General features: G+C 41.4%; 1 protein-coding gene across 1 annotated transcript; it reads left to right on the top strand.

The window, feature by feature from the left end:
• The first annotated feature begins 776 nt into the window (after window positions 1-776).
• Window positions 777-17,462, top strand: SNRNP48 (small nuclear ribonucleoprotein U11/U12 subunit 48). Its single transcript, XM_029244255.1, has 9 exons — window positions 777-973; window positions 3,734-3,847; window positions 4,097-4,157; window positions 5,524-5,598; window positions 10,242-10,430; window positions 10,890-11,011; window positions 12,851-12,939; window positions 13,255-13,419; window positions 16,313-17,462. Exons 1-9 carry the CDS (start codon window positions 818-820, stop codon window positions 16,359-16,361), a joined length of 1,020 nt encoding a protein of 339 aa, XP_029100088.1. The 5' UTR covers window positions 777-817; the 3' UTR covers window positions 16,362-17,462.
• The last annotated feature ends 1,110 nt before the right edge of the window (window positions 17,463-18,572 follow it).

The raw sequence follows: 18,572 nt of genomic DNA on the forward strand, positions 1-18,572 counted from the left end.
AGGTGTGATAAAGAGGTACACACGTCTTGCAAAAAAATGCTTACACTGAATCTAGTCGTAAGGGGAAGATCTAACACGTCCAGAAGGAGGAACATTCTACCAGACAACTGGCGGGGAGTCGGGACAAAATTCAATGACAAGTTACAGAGGAGAGTGGAGGAGACTGTTCTGCATTAAAAGAGCCGATTATAGCTCATGGGTTGAAAAAAATAATAAAACGGCTATCAAAGGAATTTCGGAGGCAGCTCGGGAAATTTGAATACGAATTATGTTAGATGATACTATGAAATCATTAATTTTCTAGGTTTGATCATATATTATGCTTATGTCGGGCTATGCCTTATTCTTGGGAGATGCATACAGACGTCTGTGGGGGTGAAGTATCCGCAACTTTCAAATAATTCGTCAAAAATAAGTGTGCGGGGCTGTGTGTATGGAGACGGTGGAAGAGAGGCCAAATGTTAAGCAGTTAATGAACTGGAGGACGGCTATGCGAATGCTCATTGTACTACTCTTTAAACTTTTCTGTAGATATAAGCGTTTTTGTTTTTTTTTTTAAAGATTGGGGCGGGGAACGCCGTTCAGGGAAGGCCAAGTGCAAAGGCATCCGCGAGCCTTACGAAGGTAAGCGACGTCGGGAAGGGACGGAAGAGACTTCTCAGAACAGCTTCCGCCCTTCCCGGGGCCCTTCCCTGTTGGCGGATCCAGTCACGTGGCTACGTGGCCCCGCCCACAGCTCCCAGAGGCCCGCGCGCGCCGCCGGCAGTTGGGCCACTCCTTCCGGGCCGGCAGGCGGGTAAGTGGTCGTGCCGCGGCCATGGATGGCGATCCTCCCCCGGTGGAGGAGCGGCGGCGGCTGCGGGAGGAGCTGAGCGAGTTCGTGGAGAGCTGCTGCCGGACGCTGGAGGAGGTGACGGCGTCCCTGGGCTGGAGCCTGGACCGGCTGGACCCCGGGGAGGAGGAGGCGGCCGAGGTGAGGGGCGCGGGGGCCTCCCGGGGGCCCTCAGCCTGCGGAGCCCCTGGCGGCGGGCGCGGCCCCGCGTCTGCAGGGCCGTGGGAGGCGCGGGATCCGGCCTGCAGCGCCCGACGCCCCCGGGTTGCTCGCACCCACCCCCGGGCTGCGCACCCCTGCGGAACCTCGCCCTAAGGAGCCGAGGGATCGCGGCGGGTGCAGAGCGGAGCGGATAGCCGGCCTGGGGTGTGACTGGGAGATAAGCGGGCGGGTCTCGGGGTGCTGCTCGCGGAGGCGGCGGCGGCTTGCCCTGTCATCTGTCGCGTGGATTCCGCACTTGCACCAGACTCGGTGTCGGGAGGGCTTGGGAGTGCAGGTCATCTTTCTCAGCCTCCAGGCTGTGCACCGATTCCACGATTATTAAAGGATGTCAACCTAGAGTCGGTACTAGCAGCTCTCCTGGACGTTAGGAAGAGTATTGGGGTGAACAATCCTGATTTTTTTTTTTTTTTCTTTTTAATGGGATGGGAGGAAGGGAAGTGCTCCAGTGTGGCATCATTATTCATGCGGTCGACTATTCTTTCTGGGTTTACCATTTTGAAAAAACACTTTTGGGAATTCCCTGGCGGTCCAGTGGTTAGGATTCCGCGCTTCCGCTGCAGGGGGCCCGGGTTCAATTCAACCCCAGGCCTGGGAACTAAGATCCCGCGTGCTGCCCGGCCAGAGGAGAAAACAGCAGCAACACTTTTATTATTTGTTTAGAGGTATATTTGAAGCTGTGAATTCCATTGAGTGGGGCCTTCCAAGCCTTTCCACACCACTGTTTACCCAGCGATTTAGTAAATTTAGATTTCTTTTAGTAACAGTTAAATAGAGCTTTGTATATGCCACTTACTATAATTACCTCCTTTAATATTCATAGTTACCCTATGAGGTAGGTACCGTTAGCCACTTTTTACAGATGAGGAAACAAACCAGAAGAGGTGATACTTTGTCCCAGGACACATTGCTGAGAGGTGGCAGTTAGGATTTGAACCCCCAGGCATTCTGCTCTGAGAGTCCCTGTGCTTAATTGGTATGCTGCCGCTCTAAAACTCCTCTCTGAAATTCCCAAATTCGGGCAATCGGCTGTGGGTGTGTATCTGACCTTTGCAAAACCAGTGTCTGATATTCAGGAGAGGAACTGGCTTAAACATCCTGGTAAGTGACATTCATACTTCCTAGACCAGGTGCAGTCCAGATAGGCAGTGAATCTTCACTTTTCTGCTGGAGTGTTTTCATACTGAAGTTGAGTGAACAGCGTCACAGTTCCTCCTCACAGAGCTCAGCGGCTGGTGGTGGTGATGAGGGGGAGTACAGAGAGATCAGCCGCTACATTGTAATGTGATAAAGTCTGTGAAGGCTGGGTTGGAATTGCTGTAGTGCCGGTTATTGTAGGCTGTGAGTGGATGGCCAGGACTTCCTGGGTAAAGTGAATTCTAAGCTGATAAATGAAAGTGAGCTGAATTAGCTAGTGAAGCACAGAGAAAGCATCAACAGCATGTGTAGAAATCCAGAGACAAGGGTGTGGTGAGCAGATCAGGAAACCTGCGGTAGTTAAGGATAGCTAAGAGCATAGGCTATGGGGAAGGAGGGGAATGATGGTCAGTAGGGGCCAGACCTTAAAGATCCTTGTGTCAGCCGCGTTAAAGAATCTGGATTTTTTTTTTTTTTCTTAATGAGAACAGTGGGGGAGGCATGGAAGTTTTTGTTTTTTTCTTTAATTTATTTATTTCTGATTGCGTCGGGTCTCTGTTGCTCCACATGGGCTTTCTCTAGTTGTGGCGTGCAGGGGCTACTCTTCGTTGCTGTGCGTGGGCTTCTCATTGCGGTGGCTTCTCTTGTTGCGGAGCACGGGCTCTAGGTGCATGGGCTTCAGTAGTTGTGGCTCGTGGGCTCAGTATTTGCTGCACGTGGGCTCTAGAGCGCAGGCTCAGTAGTTGTGGCACACGGGCTTAGTTGCTCCGCGGCATGTGGGATCTTCCCGGACCAGGGCTCGAACCCGCGTCCCCTGCATTGGCAGGAGGATTCTTAACCACTGCGCCACCAGGGAAGCCCCGCATGGAAGTATTTTAAGCCAAGGCATATCATGATTATACTTGCCTTTTAATAAAATAATAATTGCTTATATTTATTGAATGCTTACTATTTACCAGGTCCAGTCCAAATTGCTTTATGTGTATAAACTCATAGCTCTGTGAGAGAGGTCCTGCTGTTACACCCCTTTTATAGATGAGGAAACTGAGGCTAAGTAAGGCTCAGTACCTTGACTAAGTTCATACAGTCAGTAAGTGGCAGGCCTGGGATTCAAGCTAGCTGCAGTGTGGAGAATGGAGAACAGCCAGACCGGAAGTGGAGGGAGCAGTTAGGCAGTGGCCGTTGTAACCCAGGAGGGAGGTGATGATCTCCTGCATGGGGACATGGCAGTGGGCATGGATTACGTGGAAGGATTTCAGAGTTCGTTAGGAGGAAAAAAGACTAGCTGATTGGTAGGTGAGGTTGTCCAGGCAGTGAGTGTAAACACATCTTTCAAGAGTTGGGCTTTGGTGGGTTGAAGAGGGGCAGAGACTGTAAGGGGGAGAGGGAATGAGGGAGGGTTTTTTTTTTTTCTGTTTTTCTGTGTACACTCACACAGGGGCGTTGGGAGAGGCCTACGGAAGAGGATATAAAAACATTTGATGGTATAATTATTTCCTTAAAAATTATGTACCTTTTTTCTTTGCTTCTGTTTGATCTTTACAGGATGAAGTTGCCATATGCCCGTATGATTCCAATCATCGCATGGCTAAGTCGTCTCTAGCAAAGCACGTGGTATCTTGTAGGTTGAGGAAACTGGGCTATACCAAAGGAGAAGAGGTACCATACACCTGTTATGTGTATGTTGTGTAATTCATGCCTTAATAAATTCACAGTATTTGGAAGGTACAGTGTGATGTTTTCTGACAGAATGATAGTCATTTGAGGGGTGCAATGGTACTTGCCTCATTTTTCAAATTATTGCAAGAAATGTTTAAATGATATTAATCTATTGTTGGTTTATCTCAAATCTTAAAATAGTCATATGATACTGAAAAACACTAAGATTTTGTTTTTTTTATTGTTTAGGGTAAAATGTATAATTCTGACTTTTTCTATGAGAATGCGAAGATACCTTCAGTTACCTTGAGTAAGTATTAATATAATTTAAAAATATCTTAGTGTAGCTGTACCTGTATAGGTATTGATATTTCTTTTTTTTAATTAATTTATTTTTATTTATTTTTGGCTGCATTGGGTCTTCGTTGCTGTGCGCGGGCCTTCTCTAGTTGTGGCGAGCGGGGGCTGCTCTTCATTGCGGTGCACGGGCTTCTCGTCGCAGTGGCTTATCTAGTTGTGGAGCACGGGCTCTACGCGCGTGGGCTTCAGTAGTTGCGGCTCGTGGGTTCTAGAGCGCTCTGTAGTTGTGGCGCACGGGCTTAGTTGCTCCTTGTCATGTGGGATCTTCCCAGTCTAGGGACCGAACCCGTGTGCCCTGCATTGGCATGCGGATTCTTAAATGCTGTGCCACCAGGGAAGTCCTAATGTTTCATTTTTGAATTATCAAAAGAATGGACTTTATAAGTATACTTATGGTTGATTAAGAAGGGTTTTCTTTTTTTTTTTTTAAGATTTTTTTTTTTTTTGATGTGGAACGTTTTTTAAAGTCTTTATTGAATTTGTTACAATATTGCTTCTGTTTTATGTTCTCTTGATTTTTTTGGCTGCGAGGCATGTGGGATCTTAGCTCCCCAACCAGGAATCGAACCCGCACCCCCTGTATTGGAAGGCGAAGTCTTAACCACTGGACTGCCAGGAAAGTCCCAAGAAGGATATTTCCTATAGTGACACTAGTTTGCTCAATCTGAAATTTAGAGACCAGGCTTATAATAGGCAATGAAAATCCTCCAAAGCTTTGTACAATAGGACAGATGCCTTCCTTCTTGATTGTAACAAAAATCTGGCCACACACGTAATTTGACGATAGAACTGAGGATGGAAATGTGTTCCAAGTGTTCACAGCATACATAGAGGTTAAAATCTTGGACTTTGGAATCAGAATGCCCTGAGTCAAGTAATTTTGTCACTAATAGTTGTGTGACTTTCAGTAAGGTAATTAACCTGTTAGTTGCCTGAATTTCTTTATAAAATGCGGATGCTGATAATGGCACCCTTGTGAGGATTAAATGATGTAATGATATATGTCATATGGTTAGAATACTGCCTGACACTTAGCTGGGATTCACGAAGTGTTAGATATTATGCTGGTTGATAAAATTTGTAGCAGCTACTGCTGCATGCTTGATTATCGTGTTTTCTGAATTGCTTGAAGTCTGGTTACTTACTGGATTCTAGGTAGATCTGAAAGAATTCTGCATTCAGAGTACCTTGGCAGCACTGTGGGTGTTAAGATTCTGGAAGGTTTCTCAATGTGCCCAAGGAGCTTGGATTGGAACCCAGTTAATTTCATTGTGGACACTGACGATTCATATTGTATTTATGGATTTTTTTGACAGATAAGGACTCACAATTCCAGATAATTAAACAAGCTAGAGATGCAGTTGGAAACGATGGTGATTATTATAATCAAAGTAAGTGGCATCAAAGTTTGAACTAATTAATAAAACTGTTTTTCTTCCATAGCACATGTTACTAATTTTCAAGAGAAATCTTACGAGAACAGTTATGAGAAAGGCTAAGTTTTACATTTGACATTAGACTCAGTGCTTGGTGTCAGCTTCGTTTGTTAGATATATTCCACTGAGATACACCAATCTCACCAGAACACTGTTTTAGCTAGGGATTCATGCTTTGGAATTACCTAATAGGTGAGATTGCCTCGTAGATAATTTTTTTTTAATTATGATTATTTAGTAAATAAATCCCATTGAGTAGACTGTCTCACCCTGACGTTTCCCCTCTCTCTTGAGAATTAGCCCAGTGTTAAATGTAGGAATGTCGAAATGCAACGTAAGAGGAAAGGCTCGGGCTAATCTGTCCCCACAGCTACTCCTCGGTGAAGCACAAACAACGGTTTTATATACAATTTCAGAGGGTTTGTGGATCCCTGCATGCCCAGGCTGGCTTAAGAGTTTCTGCCTGGGACTTAACTTCAGCAGAGACTAGGTTAGAATTTTTAAGTTTGAGCTTCTAGGAAATTGAAAGAAACCTTAATCCTTCAAAATCATAGAAGAAAACAAGTAAATGGAGTTAACAGATTTCTGACTCTAGGTAGACCATCCAGCCAAAGCTGACTGGCTCTGATAAGAATTCTCAGTTGACTTCTTTAAGCCTCCTGAAGGTAGCTTTCTCTGGACATCTTACCTTTTTCTCCCTCACTCTTCTTTTTAGCTGAATGATACTCACTAGCCCATAGTTAGGATTTCTTTTCTCCTGTGTTGATGTTCAGGGTCTTAATCCCGTTGTTCTAAGCCAGTATCTGGGCTTCATTTCTCCCTCAGTTGCCCTGTGGCTGCAGAAGGAAGAAGTCTTCTTAGTCTGCATTAGATTGGTTCCTCGGAACAGCCAGAAGCATATTGCTTGTATTTCCTGTTTTGAAGATCCCATTTAGTACTTTTTGTGCTAAACTGCAGGTTTTATTCTTTGAGGGAGACATTTGACTCTCATCTTATTTGAAGAGATTACTGAGCTATAGTCAGTCAAGCCTTTTTTGACCCCTGTTCAGTTAGTGAACCAATTAAAAAAGTAAAGGATTTTGGTTTTGTTTTTTTTTTTTGGAGGGGTTATTTGTTAAAGGACTTTTTTTGACCTTAGCTAGTTAGATAGATTTACTGAATTTATTTTAGAGTTGAAAGAGAACTTGGAGATAATCTAATCCAGCTTCTGCTTTTTACAGATCAGGAAACAAATCCTGTCTGATAGAGATGATAAAGTTCTGGGGTGCTTGTTCTAAAGGTTCTCAGTGCTTTTATATTTGAGAAGAGAGTTTTTTTATTTTTCAAAGCTCTCTTATTCATTTCATTTCCCTTTGACAACAAACTTGTGATAGGTTGAACAAGTATTTGCTCTTTCATATTAGATGAAGAAATAGAGGCACACAGAAGTGAATTAACACCCCTTTGCTATGATATAGGAAAGCTGGATTGAGAGCCAAGTTCTGAATTTTGCAGATTTGCACATTGAGTTTAATTCTTTACAAAAGCAAATAATTACTTTGAATGAATAGTTCTTTCAATAGATAGTTAAGAGGAACTTCTATTTGATTTTGAATTTTTGTATTATCTTAAATTAAGACTTCATTGTTAAGAATAACATGTTATATGATCTGTAACCCTCTTTTTAAAACTTTTTTTCATCTGTGTAGAGTTCTGCAATTTCTCAACAGAGATTAATTTTTGTGGCGCACTTATGTCTTACACATCTAAAATTTTTCACCCCAGGACAAAAATCTCTTTAATACTTTCTTATTGATGTTTACTTTGAAGGAAGAATAACTAACATTAATAGTTTCACATTTTCCATTTCATTAATGTTTTGTTTGTTATGTACTAAATTGTCAGTTTTTTATGTTTTCATTTCATCAGTCACGTCAGGTCTAAACTCAAGGTACAGAGTTCTCAATTCGTTAATCTTTGTCAAAGCTTGAACAGCCATTAGATCTACTTATTTATTTTCGGATATAGTTACTTTGGTTAATTTTATAACCAAGATACTAATTTCAGTCATAAACAATCATTTTATATAGTTGGTGGTTTATCTTTTTCCTTCAATATTAAAAATTCAAGTTGCTCTGCTTCAATTTCATGGCATCTGTTTGGGTGGCGGCCATGATTTGAACATCAGTGTACTATGGTAAAGAACCCCAAAGAGACAGGAGATTATGGCTCTAGACCTGATCTGTTCCTACCACTTGTGCGATGTTGGCAAATCGTTTTACTTCCAAGGACCTCATTTCTTCATCTCCAGCGTTAGGAAATTGACTCTGTATGAATTCTTCGCAAAATTCTGAATTTGTACCTTTAACACGAGTTAATGTTTAATATTGTTAAATATATTATTATTTAATATTAATGTTTATTATTAATATTTAATATTGTATCTCACACATTTTCTTGAGATGCCCTGTGTTGGCAGAAAGGACCAACACAGAAGAAAGAGAGTTCAAGTTACTGAAAAAGTAGATTAGAGTTTCAGTTTGGGATGATGAGAAAGTTCTGGAGACGGATAGACATGATGGTTGCACGACAGTATGAACGTACTAAGTGCTACTGAACTGTACACCCGAAAATGGTTAAAATGGTAAATTTCATGTGTATATTTTACCACAGTTTTTAAAAACTACTATAAAAAAGGTAGATAGAGGGTCACAGAATTAGTATGATTACAGCTCATTCAGATATACCTCTAAATTGTATAGAAACTTGCGTTTGAACTTTTACATTTTGTGGAAATGTAAGCTTATTAAAGTGTGTTTATTTTTTTTTTTTTGTCGGAAATATCTATGTTCTGAATGATTTGAATGCAGCTTGTTTAACTTTTCCTGTACTTTTTCTTTTTCAGTAATTGGGGTGAGTATAAAGAGGAATTAGGAACCTGAATGTACTCCTTATTTAAAGATATGCAGTATCCTTTTTGCAAATGATATCCTTTTAAAAGTATCACTCAAATTTCTAAACTTTATCTTAATCACTGTCACAATATTATAGTCTTGATTTGGAATTTTAGTTGAATTTCAAAGAATTTAAATATCAGTCTTGACCATACAGAAATTTAAGATGAATAAAGAAAACTCCAGAATATTTTAAGGAGGAAATTATACTTCTTTGTTTAAAAAGAGCAGAGAGAGGTTTATATGGAGCTTGTTTATAATACATCAGTGTTTTCTAATCTTTTGTATTTTTCTCCTAGAATATATAACCTATATTCAGATAAATTCAGTTTATCAAAGCCATCTCATTTTTATATTATAAAATTAAATGTTTTAACATCTGGCTTTCCCTAGCGTCTACCAGAATTAGAGTAAGATTGATTGAAAAGGAGGGAACCCTCCTTCCGCACTAATTCAGAAGCCTTCTGCTAGTACAGGTGCTTATCTGTAGCTGTTACCCCACGGACTCAGATTCAGTGTAGCTCTCCTCTTAATTTGTAGACAAATGTAAAGTCATCTCTTTTCTTGTGCTGTAATGCTTAGTTCATAGGGTGCTCTCATTTGAATTTTTGTTTTGCCTCTTTACCTAGGAAGTCAGTGAGATTAAACTTTATCAAATATAAGTATTTGAGAAGAGCTACTGATTTTACATTGTTCTGTGAACCTAAGTTATTACTTTAGGGTACCTAGCAAACATTAAAAGGATTCCTTTCCTTTAGTAGCTCATGTTCTTTGTTTGCATTTGTGAATAATGAAGTCTAGAAAGAATCATTTTAAATTGCTTTATTTACAGTTACAGTAATTTTTTTGTTTCTTTGAGAAAATTTGAATCTCAAAACAAATTTTCTTCAATGTTTAATACATCATATCAAGGTATTGTATTTACTTTTTTTCATTAATGAGCAGATTTTAGAAAGTTCTATGACCTTGGTGGTGGGGGGGTATTGTTAACGTTTTTCACTTAATTTGGTGAAGTCAATATGCTGCTGCTTCCGAAAATTAAATCAGGGTTAGTCTCAGTCTGTCTTTCTCTGGTCTTTCTTGGGATTTCTGCTACTTAACTGTTTCTTGGTCCCTAGCTCCAAGTCATTGCACAAATGGGATGTATTTTGACTATGGAACATCTAGCTTGATGTCTCTCATAAAAAATGATATTTTTTACACATTTTCCATATTTCTATAATTTATCTTCAAAGGGACTGTAATGTGTATTACCTATTAAAAACATTTTTTCCCCAGCTTTTATGGGGAAAAGCATACAGACAGAAAGAAAGTTAATATCTACCTTTACAGTATGGGTAGCCTTTTAAAAGTTTTTTTTCTTAGCAAATTGTCTCATGGTTATTACTGCCTGCCTTCATGGGATCTGTCTTAACGTTGTTGGAAAGAATAGCAAACATCCACAACAGCAAACATTCTGTGGATGTAGCATTCGGGATAGAGTCAATGTTGACCGTTATCACACAGATTGATGTTTTGTATGTTTAGGGATTACTATGAAAACAGATTGCTTGTGTTAATTTAATGTTGCATTATTACAGCGCATGTTTAAAGATAAGTATAGTAGATCATAAATCCACAAAGCTTCATGTATTGTTTGTCCTTGTGATTTTATTTTTACTCTAGGGATGTATTCTTCATTGCCTGTTGAAGTTCCTCTGAATCACAAACGGTTTGTTTGTGATCTAACCCAAGCCGATCGTCTTGCCCTCTATGATTTTGTAATCGAGGAGACAAAGAAAAAACGGTCAGATTCTCAAATTATTGAAAATGACAGCGATCTCTTTGTAGACTTGGCTGCCAAAGTCAATCAAGGTTTGAGACGAATATCATCGTTTTCTATTTCTTAATTGTCATTCCATCCTTTGAGTGTTATTAAGATGACTTGTCAGGCCACTTTGACTTGGAATAGGATGGTTTTGTATCATCTGTCATTCACGTATATATTAAGATGTTTACTTAGTACTTGAAATTTTGCTCTCTGATTGTTACATTAAGCATACCTTACTTCTGTAAGAATGTTCCTTGAGCTGGGCTGTTACTTTAATCTCTGTACCTAAGCACTGTTATGTTCCATTAATGGTTAGAGAAAAGGAGCGATATAAAACTTAGTCCACTTATATAACAGAATTTTCAGAATATTTTTGAGTGCTGTATTATTACAATACATTAAAGCATGTTGGAATATCGGATGATTATGGTGTTCCTTCCCACTAATTCATAAGAATTTATAGCTTCTGAGGATGTAATAATTTTATTTTGTTCTTTTATTAGATAATAGTCGAAAAAGTCCAAAATCTTACCTTGAAATCCTGGCAGAAGTGAGAGATTATAAAAGAAGACGCCAGTCCTATAGAGCTAAGAATGTTCACATAACCAAGAAATCATATACTGAGGTATGTTTTGCATAATTGTATGGAGCTTTGTTGAACACAGAGATTTCCCTTAGATACTTGTCCTCTGTCCCATGGATTTCCACAGTTCCTTAGAGGTTTTCTGAGCGGAAGTGGCTCCACAGTGGCCACACCTGCTTTGTATTTGCTCCATCACTCTCAGACCCATCCTTTACCAGACAAAGGCTTTTCAGGGTACAAAGCCCTTCTATGAAGAGGCTGTGCAGGGCTTCCCTGGTGGCGCAGTGGTTGAGAGTCCGCCTGCTGATGCAGGGGACAAGGGTTCATGTCCCAGTCTGGGAGGATCCCACATGCCACAGAGGGGCTGGGCCCGTGAACCATGGCCGCTGAGCCTGCGCGTCCGGAGCCTGTGCTCCGCAACGGGAGAGGCCACAACAGTAGGAGGCCTGTGTACCGCAAAAAAAAAAAAAAAAAAAAAAAAAAAGGTTGTGCAGTCTTACAAAAACACTGCTTTTGAGAAAGTGGTATTACATCACGATGAGGACATAGATTTTGGCTTTAGACAGACCTGGGCTTGAGTTTTGATTCTGCAGTTTATCATTGGCTCTTTGACTTGGGCAAATTATTTGAGCTTTTCAAGATTCAGATGTTTTCATTTTACAGTAATACAGACTGCAGGGTTATTGTGAGAAGTAATTGAAATAATGCTTATGGACAAAGAAATTGTTCAGTGAATATCTTTTTTGGCAGAAATTTTAGTGTGCGTTCATGTACTTTACTAAACATTTGGGCTTAAGAAATGTCTTGGTATAAATTATTTGTAATTTATATTATAAAATAATTTTATGTATATTATAAAATTTAAGTACATTAACCTCTTGATGTATATCTAGACTTATTTTCAGATGTCATTTAGTGGGTAGAGTTGATGAATTTTTGGTACATGAATCACCTTGCCTAAACACTGTAAATAATTTCCTCATTGAATCTCTAATTGTTCCCATGTTATTTCTTCCTTCCTTTTATGATTTTAGAGACCTTCCATAATCTGGCCTCATTTTACCAAGCGTTTTCTTTTGCTTTAGTCAAGCATGTCTGTTAAAGTGTATCTGATCACACGTATTTATTCTTACCTCAGTATCCTAATACATGCTGTCTCATCTGCGGTGCCTTTTGTTTTGCTGTTTAGAAACTTGATGCCCACTCACTGTTTCCATGAGGTGTTGATGGCTCTGAGCCATCTGCTGGCTTACTGCACTCATGCTCTGTACCGACAGCTTAGCACTTGGTTTTATGCTGTGCTTTTTACAATTAAAGTACATGTTTTAGACTTACCTTACTTGGGCATCGCCCTAGTGAGTCTTACAGTCCCTCAAATCCTTGGTGGTTCAACACTTGTTTCTTCTCTGGTCTCATGACCTTGAACTCAAGTATAAGTGTCGTTACTAAGTGGTCTTTACAATTTTATGGTTAACTTTTTTTTTTTTTAATAAATTTATTTATTTATTTAATTTTTGGCTGCGTTGGGTCTTCGTAGCTGCGCACGGGCTTTCTCTGGTTGCAGCGAGCGGGGGCTACTCTTCGTTGCGGTGCACAGGGCTTCTCACTGCGGTGGCTTCTCTTGTTGCAGAGCATGGGCTCTAGGTGCATGGGCTTCAGTAATTGTGGCACATGGGCTCAATAGTTGTGGCTCGCGAGCTCTAGAGCACAGGCTCAGTAGTTGTGGTGCACGGGCTTAGTTGCTCCACGGCATGTGGGACTTTCCCGGACCAGGGCTCGAACCCGTTTCCCCTGCATTGGCAGGCGGATTCTTAACCACGGTGCCACCAGCGAAGTCCCTGAGCAGGTCTCTTATCTGAAATTCGGTACTTAACTCTGTAGGTGATTCGGGATGTGATCAACGTGCACATGGAGGAACTCGGCAGCCAGTGGCGGGAGGAGCAGGAGAATGCAGACGATGATGCGGAGAAGTATGTCAGTGCGTCAGTTGGTGAAAATAGTTCTGTTTTTATTCTGTCACCTGTAATTGTTCAACTGAATTTTAGCACCTCCAAGACCATTAGTAGCACGCCGTAATTCATCAGAACGCTTACTGTTCTTGATTTTACCACAGTTGTGAAACATGCCATTAAGAGCTAAGTTTCTTTGCCTGCCCTCTTATCTGGAGTGCAGGGTTATACGTATTTAGTCTCTGTCTGTCACTGGTCTGATACAGAATATTGAGCTTTAGGCTGGTCTGTACTGGAGACCATAGTTAAAACTGTTTACTGTTCTTTCTGTTTCAGGAATGAAGAAGGGCGGTCGGCTTCAGTAGACTCACGGCAGTCTGGGGGAAGCTACCTGGAGGCGGAGTGTTCACGACATAGAAGGGATCGGAGTAGGAGCCCGCATAAACGCAAAAGAAACAAAGAGAAGGACAAACACTGGGACTCAAGAAGAAGGAAAGAGAGGTAAGCCCGGCACTGCGTCATTCGCTGTCGAATTGTTGATGCTTGAGAAACAAAAGGCCCTTCTGTCATAGGCCATGCTGAGGACATGGCTTGTAAGTAAATTAAGGTGAGGAGAGTAAACAATTGATGACGATTCTTAACATTCATCCTGTCTCAGTTCAGATATCCACAGCTCTACCTGCCTGATCGGTACGGTTTCCCTTTTTTATTACTTGTTTCCTCACCAGGAGATGGGAAAGTAATGTCTAGGTAGAAAGTTAACCATGTTAAAAAGGTGTTTGCCTAGATCTTTCTTCAGTCCTTTCTGTGTCCCTCCCTCCCTTTCTTGTTTCTCTTTCTCATCCTTTCTTTCTCTTGCTAATTCATCAGATAAAGGATGTTATAAAGTCAGAGAGAAGGTCTAAGCTTTAATGGCAGTCAGTTTTGCCCTTGTTGGTATTCCTGATAAAATTCTGAAAGCTGCGGAGATATAAAGTAATACTGAAATAGTGAATTCAGATCGACCGAGGTCTGTTCCTGTATCCAGCTGCTTACTGGGCGTCTACGTGGATCTCAAATTTGTCAGGTCTACGCCTGAACTTGACTTTTTCTTGGTCTGCTCCTCTTCCGCCAGTACTCCTGTCCTGGTTCATGGACGGCCATCATCTGTTCACCTAAGCCAGCAGTCGAGGACTCATGCTCCCTTTTACTCCTTACCGTCTGGTCCTAGTCGTCAGTTTTGTGTGAAGATGCCTCACATGCGCCTCCTCTCTCTGTCCTTAAGGCTGTCATCTGGAAAACGATGGCTGTGTTCCTCATTGTTCTCTCTGTAGGCTTGTCCCACGTGGACCCATCCCCGCCCCACTGCCAGAGTGGACTTGCATCTCTTAAAACTCCTCAGTGGTAGAGTTCACGTTCTTCGGAACAGCTCTCGACACCTCCAGGAGCAGGGCGCCTGCCTACCTACCTTGTATTTGCCCCTGCCCCGTGAACCACACAACTTCTGCTCTGGCCAGCCCGGACTCCTCACAACTTCCCATCCGCACTGGGCCTCGTCCGTGCCTTTCCACCTGGTGTCCTGCTGCCTGGTTGTTGTTGTTGTTGAATATTTATTTATTTATTTGTTTGGTAGCACTGAGTCTTAGTTTCGGCATGTGGGCTCCTTAGTTGCAGCTCGCTGCCATTCGAACTCTTAGTGGCGGCATGCACATGGGATCTAGTTCCCTGACCAGGGACCGAACCGGGGCCCCCCTGCATTGGGAGCGCGGAGTCTTACCCACTGTGCCACTGGGGAGTCCTTTAAGCCTTCGGTAAACTCATCCTTTAAGACCCAGCTTAGTCATGTCCATGAAGCCTTTTTCACTCATTCAGACAGAGCTGATCTTTCCCATTTTGTTACCACTCTACCCAGCACCTACTTTTTATTGAACGTAAGTTATTTCTCTCTCTACTAGACTCAGCTCGTTGAAAGCAGGTCCATGTCTTGTTTAGTATTATTTGCACAGTGCTTGTCTAGCAATAGGCTTTTTTTTTTTTGCGGTACGCAGGCCTCTCACTGTTGTGGCCTCTCCCGTTGCGGAGCACAGGCTCCGGACGCGCAGGCTCAGCGACCATGGCTCACGGGCCCAGCCGCTCCGCGGCATGTGGGATCTTCCCAGACCGGGGCACGAACCCGTGTCCCTTGCATCGGCAGGCGGACTCTCAACCACTGCGCCACCAGGGAAGCCCTAGCAATAGGCTTTTAAGTGACACCTCTCCAGGGCCAGTGGCGATCAGGATATTAGTAAGACTTACTGGTTCAAAAATTTTGCTCATCTTATTATCACTCAGTTCATAGAGTTAAAGCTAGCTATGATTTAGTCCTTCTCTTATAAAAATGAAATATTTGCTTAGTAAACCCTTTTGATTCATTTAATGCATGATAATCTGTGATAATTATGCACACGTTAACTTTTTTTTTAATATATTTTATTTATTTATTTTTGGCTGCATTGCGTCTTTGTTGCTGCGAGCAGGCTTCCTCTAGTTGCAGCGAGCGGGGGCTACTCTTCGTTGCGGCGCGCAGGCTTCTCACTGCGGTGGCTTGTTGTAGAACACGGGCTCCAGGCGCACGGGCTTTAGTAGTTGTGCGGGCTCAGTAGTTGTGGCTCGCGGGCTCTAGAGCACAGGCTCAGTAGTTGTGGCACACAGGTGTAGCTGCTCCGCGGCATGTGGGATCTTCCCGGACCAGGGCTCGAACCCATGTGCCCTGCATTGGCAGGCGGATTCTTGACCACTGTACCACCAGGGAAGCCCCTGCACACGTTAACTCTTGATTAGCTATCAGAAATTGTGCTGTCTCACTTCTTCTGGTTGTCAGTGCTTCTTCCACTTAAGTAATTTTTGACATGTCCAGTCAGTCCCTATTGACTTACATATGTTAGATAACCTCAAAATCTAAACATGAGTAATCTTCCTTTAGAGAGGATAAACTGAGTATTAGCAGGAAACACTTCTCACTAGGCTAGTCTTTGAGGGCCACCCTTGAGAGGGAATGAATTGTGGGAGTTGAGATGGGGGCCAGGGTGAGTAGATCAGACATCTGAACTCCTCCTATGACTCCAGCATCCTGTTTGCAATGAACTCTCAGGTCATCGACCGGGTACATATAGTCAGAGTTAATTTTAAAGTGTAACTGCAGAGCGCAGGTAAAGAATCCGCTTTCCTTATCCCCGTCTCAATTTTGTCCTGTAGTTCTAATGATGCATTTTTTATATCTACTCCTAAAAAAAGTCACTGATCAGTTTTAAGGGCATGTTTTAACTTGTTCTGGTTTATATCTGATGTCAGTATATTACTGTGAATTATTATTTTAAAGCTTTGATATTAAAGTGCCTGTCATTTATAATTTTTTTTTTCACCCCTTTCATTTCAGGGATGGGGAAAGACATCATAGTCATAAAAGAAGAAAGCAAAAAATATAAACGAAGTATTTGTGTGTGTATTAATTATGCTTATGCCATGGTAACCAGTATGCTGATGTTTTTATCATAATTGCTTTGAGTAGGAGAATGTGCTTATATGAACTGTTCAGTGCTCAGATCATTATTTTTCAACCAATACTTACATCTCAAACCATGAGTACATTGATTATGCCCGAGAAATTTGTTTTCCTTATATTTTAATGGATGATTGCCTCCTATTACTGATTTTGTCTCATTCTTTTTTTGATAATTTATGTATCAGAAAATTGTTTAATTAAAGTGAATATTTACACTACATAACTAATACATAAATGCATTCTTACTGTAAAAAATTTAACCTTGGGCTTCCCTGGTGGCGCAGTGGTTGAGAGTCCACCTGCCGATGCAGGGGACACGGGTTCGTGCCCCGGTCCGGGAGGATCCCACATGCCGCGGAGCGGCTGGGCCCGTGAGCCATGGCCGCTGAGCCTGCGCGTCCGGAGCCTGTGCTCCGCAACAGGAGAGGCCACAACAGTGAGAGGCCCGCGAACCGCAAATAAAAAAGAAAAATTAAACCTTACAGATAAGGCTAAAGAACGCTTGGAGCACCACCTGTGATCCCTGTGGCCACCCCAGGGGGTAACCACGGGTGAACTGTAAAAGGGAAAAACAACCCAAATATTCATCAGAAGCAGAAAGGCCTGGCTAAATAAAATGTGGTATAGTCACATGATAGACTACTATATTGGATTTAAAGAAATAAACTGTATTATCATGAATAGATCTCAGAGACATGCTAAATGAAAATAAACAAGTTTCAGAAACATATGTACAAGTTATATCTGTGTACAAAACAATACTGTACATCTTCTCTGGCTGTATATGTATGTAAATATATTTTTAAAGGTTCAGAAGAACTCATCCCAAACTCCCAACAGTGATTATTTGAGGGAGGAGGTATAAATGGGAGAGAGAAAGGATGGAAACCAGGATTGGGAGGGTGGTCAGAGGGAACTTTAGCTTTATCCATTATGCATTAATTTTTTAAAAATAAGATAGTATTTGTGTTTCACTTGTTAATTAAAAATATACTGTCGTTTTGTTTTTTGTAAATAAATTTGATTGAGGTACTGTTTACATACAGTAAAATACATTCATTTTAAGTGTACATTTCATTGAGTTTTGACAAACTTACACCCCCCCCCCCACCATGTATCCTTCATCTCAGTCAAGATAGGGAACATTTCCGTCTCCCTCAGAAGTTCCCTTATACCCCTTGTCCCAATCAGTTTATCTACCACCAGCCCTAAACAACCACAGATCTTCTTTTTGTTACTGTTGATTAGATACATCTTTTCTAGAATTCATGTAAGTGGAATGCTACAACACAGTACTTGCCTCTTCACAGACTGATCCATGTTGTGTGTGTCAGTAGTCTGTTCCTTCTCGTTGCTAGTAGTATAGTATAGTCTATTGTATGCCAGATTGTTCAGTTGAAACTTTGGCATTAAATGTTAAACATCTCATGTCTGAAGAGCAGTATCTGCGAAACCCAGGTTAAGGATTCCAAGGTGGGTTCCAAATAGAAAGGAAACCTTGATTATGTGAGTAAGTAACTGACAATGCCAGAAAGGTTGACTGGTTTTAGATCAGATTGGCTGCTAGGTTCAGGTGTGGAAGAAGCTCTCCAATTTATAAGGTGAGAATCAACGGGTCGCTTGCCAGTATGAAGCCCTATTAGTGCCGTTGTACTTAATTTCTAAGTATATAAAATTCAGATTGAAAAGTCTTAAAAACAAGGACTTTGGAGTTACCATAATGTTGAGCCGTATGACATTGCTGCTTTTGTAGGTCAAATCCATTTGAATGATCAGCAGTTTCATATAGTATAACTTAATTTATAATATTGTTTTTCATTATGATTTCAATGACTTTACTAACTAGAAGATGGACGTGGGCTTTTAGTAGGAGAGAGAGAAGGGGAAAGGAATAGGGTGGTGGGATCGGGGGAAAATAGGATAGTGTTTCTTTAATGTCTTGCTAGATTCACTTGTTTGCAAAAATTTGCCAAATTTTTGTTAAGGTGTCTCCGTTCATGAGGTATATCGGTCTGTAGTTTACTTGTAATGTCTGTCTGGGTTTTGGTATCAAGATAATGATGGCTGGGAAAGTTTCCTTCCTCTTTTTTTATCTGGAATTGTGAATAATTGATACTATTCCTTTTTAAAAGGT

Source organism: Monodon monoceros, unplaced genomic scaffold (genome assembly GCF_005190385.1).
Source record: "Monodon monoceros isolate NGI ecotype Baffin Bay Population unplaced genomic scaffold, NGI_Narwhal_1 Super_Scaffold_3, whole genome shotgun sequence".
Classification (NCBI taxonomy): domain Eukaryota; kingdom Metazoa; phylum Chordata; class Mammalia; order Artiodactyla; family Monodontidae; genus Monodon; species Monodon monoceros.